Source organism: Pinus tabuliformis, chromosome Q, assembly GCF_031772625.1.
Source record: "Pinus tabuliformis cultivar Carrire ecotype Pingquan chromosome Q, CPIR1, whole genome shotgun sequence".
In the NCBI taxonomy this organism is placed as follows: Eukaryota; Viridiplantae; Streptophyta; class Pinopsida; order Pinales; family Pinaceae; genus Pinus; species Pinus tabuliformis.
Window position 1 is genome coordinate 267327265 of NC_142296.1, and position 5363 is coordinate 267332627.

Consider the following 5363-nt stretch of genomic DNA (forward strand, 5'->3'; position numbering starts at 1 on the left):
ATTTATGCTTGCTATGGAGAGCTCCTTTGGAGCTTTGGGTTTGGATCCTCTTCGTCTTCCGGGTTTTTGCTAGGAGTTTCTCTAGCATTGGATGGCTGCCCTGAAGCTTGTCTTTGTAAGTTTCTTGATCCCTTTTTTCCTTTGTTGACATTGGTCCTCTTGTAGATCTTCTGGGGGTAGACTGTGAATCCCCTATTTCCCCTTCTTCCTATGATTCCTCGGACTCTTGGGTTTCCTCCTCTTCTTCTGACATCTTCCCTTTGGATCTCTCTGGTACGCTTATGGTTTTAGGCAGTGAGACTTCTTTCGGAGTTTCTGTCTCTTGTGTGTTCATGGTTTCAGGTCCCAGGATCTCAAATTTATTCCCTTGGCTTTCTGTGAGTGGATGCTGTGCCGGGCCCATTTGGGGGGCTATGGCATTAACATTTGCATTCTTTCTGAATGAATGTTTGGATCTTCTGGCCTAGTTCCATCCTTCTTCCTTCCATTTTTCCTCTACCCCTTTGGACGGGAAATCCCTGGCAAAGTGTCCGTAGACTTGACACTTCCGACATTTGAACGGCAGCTGTTCATAGTCCAACTTCTGAACATGCGTCCAAGGACTTACCCTTATTTTGATGGCTTCTAGTAATCCAACCTCCATATCTACCTCCACACAAATTCTGGCGCAGTCATACTGATCTTTACTGTTAGCCTTGTCTATGAATTTCCCAAGAGTGTTTTCGATATGCTTCAGAGATTCCCAGTTCCAACAGTGAACCGGTAGATTGGGGAGCCTTACCCACACCGGGACCGCAGAAGGAACATCCACCACCGGATTGAAATTTGGCATCCATTTGTTTAAATACAGCCCTTGAGGACCCATAAAGTAGGGGCCATTTCTGAAAATCAGATCCTTGTCTTCTTTTTCTGAGAATTCGAATAAGAAGTATCCCCTTCCGAGGAAGTAAGATGTAACCTTGTTTTTGATCAGCGAAGCCCTGTTTCTAGCAACCCAGTTCTCTGTTGATTTTGGGGAGGGCCAAAGACCTGTAAACTAACCAACCAGAGTGCGATCCGCTAGAGATAAAGCTACTTGAATCAACCCTTTCAGGAGGAAGAGCGATCTCGGGGATGTCTTCTAGCCTTTTCATGAACTTGGCAGCTTCCACAGCTTTATTCTTGGGTAGAGAGGCCAACAAGGATGTGAAGGCCTCAGCAGCGGAGGATGGAGAATGGGAGGAAGGCCCCTGGTGGGGATCTGGTTCCTCCATGGAGAGAAGCAGGAAAAACCCTAGCCGACCGCAGTTGGAAGCTAGAGCCTTCGGCAGGCAAACCCTAGCGGACCGCAATCTGAGGCAAGAGCCCTCGACGGACCCGCCCACAGGGATCGAAGAAGTGCAGGAGTGGGCGCGCACACAGTCTTCTAGATCCACCGGGTGCGGATCTCATAAGATGTATGGCCGAGCGAGCGCGCGCAGAGCTCAGAGCTCAGATTCAATGGTGAATTTTTTGTTTTCATTTAATGCACCTGTAACATTACAAAGGGCGGTTTTAGGAATTTTTTCTAATCTAATTCATGATTGTGTGGAAGTTTATATTGATGATTTTACATTTTATGGAAATGATTTTGAAGATCTTAAGATTTTATGTAAAGAAGCAAATCTCTCATTAAGCCATGAATTTTTTTAATGATGTTTATTGAGGGTATTGTTTTAGGACACCATATTTCAAGAAATGGAATTAGACTCTGTATATCTAAAGTAGAAGTTATATCTAGATTATCAATTCAAAATTGTCAACAAGATGTTAGAAGTTTTCTAGGTTTTACTGGTTATTATAGAGGATTCATAGAAAACTTTACAAAAATTTCTTCTCCACTTTTCAAATTGTTCACAAAATATTGTGAACTTAAATAGAATTCTGATTGCGAAAAATCTTTTGAAACATTGGACGAAAATATTTTTGAAGCACTTATTCTAAGAGGGCCAAACTAGAAATTTCCTTTTCACATTTCAACCTATGCTTCAGATACAACATTAGGAGTTGTATTAGGACAAAAATATTTTACTCCTTATACCGTTTACTATATCAGTAAAAATTTGACTCCTGCATGGTTAAATTATACTGTAATAGGAAAGGAGTTTTTATCTATTGTCCATGCCATTAATAAATTCAGACATTACATCACTGGTTATGAAACCTTTGTACATACATATCATTCTAAAATTATGTAATTAATGAATAAAGCAATTACTAATGGAAGAATTACAAGATGGTTATTGTTGTGACAAGAATTCAATATTACTATTTTGGATCGACCTAGGAAACAAAATACAGTTGCTAAATTTCTATCTAGGATTCAAAATGATAATAATGATGTACCTATTTGAAGATAATTTTCCTGTTGAATATATTTTTACAACATCTATTAAATATATTTGGTTTGAAGATATTGCTAATTATTTGGCTACAAGAAAGTTACCATTATATTTGTCTCCTCGAGAGAAAAGAAAGGTAATTCAAATTAGTGCATCTTACTCATGGATAAATGGAGAGTTATACAAAACAGGGACATATATGATTATTCAAAGATGCATCGGAGACGATGAAGTACCATAGATATTAAAGGATTTTCATGATGAACCATGTGGAGGACACTTCACTGATAAAATAACTACTTACAAAATCCTTCTCTTAGGATATTATTGGCCTTCCCTTTTCAAAGATACCAAAGAATATGTAAAGAGATGTGATAGTTTTCAAAGAATGGGGAAACATGTTCCTTGAGATGAAATGCCTTTGCAACCTCAGGTACTCATCGAACCTTTTGAGAAATGGGATCTGGATTTTGTTGGCCCAATTAATCCACCATCCAGAAAAAAAAAGGCACATTTTTGCTTTTACTGATTATGTTACAAAATGGGTAGAAGCTAAAGCACTTTCTTTTGCTATTGAAAATGTTGTCGTTTCATTTCTTTTCAAGGATTATTTTACTCATTTTGGTGTCCCAAGGGAAATTGTGACAGATCAAGATACTCAATTTACATCCAAGTTTGTACAAAAGATAATGGAGGAATATAAAATAAAACATCGTAAGTCCACTTCATATCATCCATAGGAAAATGAAAAGGTGGAATCCACCAATAAAGTAATTGAAGCAATTCTTACCAAGATTGTGCATCTACATAGAAGAGACTATGCAGAAAATCTTCGAGAAGATTTATGGGAATACCGTACCACATGGAGAAACACTACAAGAGATACTCTCTATGAACTTGTTTATGGGAAGAAAATATTATTTGCTATTGAGTTCCAAGTAAATACCTTCAAGCCAAAAATTAAATTAGGTCTTGATCTATCTAAAGCACAGAAACAAAGAATGGAGCAGCTCAATGAACTAGATGAGATAATACATGACCTTATTCAAAGAACCAGCATAGTTCAACAACAAAGATCCAAGTGGCATGCCAAGTACATAAAGGAAAGAAAATTTCAGTCACCAGGTGCTCAAAATTAGGCTAAAAAAATCAAAGTGTCAGAATCTTGATAAACTTAGCTTTAGATCAAAGAGCTCATCATTTTGATTCCAACAGTATGAAGGACACTCAAATCTGAGCTCATATGCAGAGGTTATAGAAAGTCAAAGTTCAGGTTTGACTTTCTCACATGGCAGGATTGGATGACGTGGCAAGTTCCATCAGTGAATTGGGAGGTGCCAAGTAGCAGGAAGTCATTGGTCCCCACATTTCGAAAATCACACATCGGCGAAGGGAGGTGTTATAGAATCGGCCTCGGCAAGATTAGGGTTACGATGCGATAATCGCATATCGCACATCACAATAGGGAAGCGAGTTTGTGTTACAGAAATGACCCCAACAAGTTTGGGTTGTGATGCAATATCATAATTGTTAATCATAACATGGTACAAAGTCCCGCATATACCAGACCCCAGGATTGCACTGATTGTGAAAGGATCCCAAATGTGATATATTTATAAGCTCCAGTTAAGAGTTTCGTCGGGTCCATTGAATCACAATCACATAACTTCCTCCTAGTTCATAGTCCATAAGACCGCAAGACTCCACCAATTACGATTTGTAATGGAAAGTTGGTGCCGACAAATTATGGCACACTACGCGACAAAATTATCACTCGGTTAGTGGATTTTTGGAGCAAAATTGTGGGTTCTTGTTGGATATGGAGCAAGTTGTGGAATGAGTAGTGGGAAAACTAGGAGAGGTCATAGCATCTTCATATTTTCACCAAATTGGATGTAAAAAGAGGCTAGATAGCTATTTTTAAGTATCTCAGACTGATTGGAGAAGGTTTTAGAAGCATTTGAGCACTATAAACACATATTTTTACACTTTTGAGCATAATACAGAGGCCCAAGCCATTAGAAGTTGGACCAAGGAGACATAGCTGAGGAGGGGTGAACTCATTTATCATGCTCTTGTTGTAATGTGTTTTTGATGATGTTCTATACATGTTTATGTTGTTGTTCAGTTTCTAGTTTATGTTAAATTTCTCATAAAATTAACATAAAAACTCTTCATTTTACTTGCAAAAATTGATGAATCCTTAAGCACAATGAAAGAATTTTGTTTATAATCTAAGGAAGATCTTAGCACTGAAAAATACTATTCGAAATCAGATCAATTTGGTACCAAAGCAACAAGTTCTCTTTGTGAAAGAAGGATTTAATTGTTTGCAATTTTATGTCATGCTTACAAGGTTAAAACTCAAAAGAGGTGAAGGAAAGCTAGTTGGAATCCCTGAAGTTGGATCAAGGGGAAGAAGAGAAAGGTTGCGACAATCTCCAACACCGATTTAGCCTAAAGTTGTAGTTGAGACTCCAGATATCATGTCTCATGAAGGATAACCTACGAACATGACAGAAGATGAGAATACATTCAGAAAGGATTTCTATGATATGATAGGATGGTGAAGGTCCTCTATGAAGAGAGGAATAGAAGGTTGCAAGGAGAAAGTGCCAAACCTCCCAAAGGATAAGGCTCTTTAGGAGGAGGTAATGGAAAAGGAGGTAATGGGGATGGAGACAAACCTCCACCCTATCCACCATCTCCTCCATATTCTTCTTCACAAGCATCTTCACACTCTTCCACCAACACAACCCTTAATCATACTCATCATCATTATTCAAAAGGAACCAGTAAATAACCTTTTTTAAAACTTGATGTTAAATTTGAGTTGCCCATTTATAATGGTGAAGTGAATGCAAAGAAGCTTGATAATTGAATTCGTTAGTTGGAGGTCTATTGCAGGATTCAAAACCTTCAGGAGGATGACAGAAAGATTTAATTAGCTTCCTTGAGAATGTAGGGTGAAACACTAGTATGGTGGGAATAAAAGACACAAGA

General features: G+C 38.2%; 1 protein-coding gene across 1 annotated transcript; it reads right to left on the reverse strand.

Moving 5' to 3' along the window:
* Positions 1 to 463: 463 nt before the first annotated feature.
* LOC149219205 (uncharacterized) lies at positions 464 to 865 on the reverse strand. Its single transcript, XM_089386742.1, has one exon. It carries the CDS (start codon positions 863 to 865, stop codon positions 464 to 466), a length of 402 nt encoding a protein of 133 aa, XP_089242868.1.
* Positions 866 to 5363: the final 4498 nt, after the last annotated feature.

Coding starts and splice junctions, on each gene's coding strand:
- LOC149219205 (XM_089386742.1), bottom strand. CDS start 865: ATGGGTCCTCAAGGGCTGTATTTAAACAAATGGATGCCAAATTTCAAT.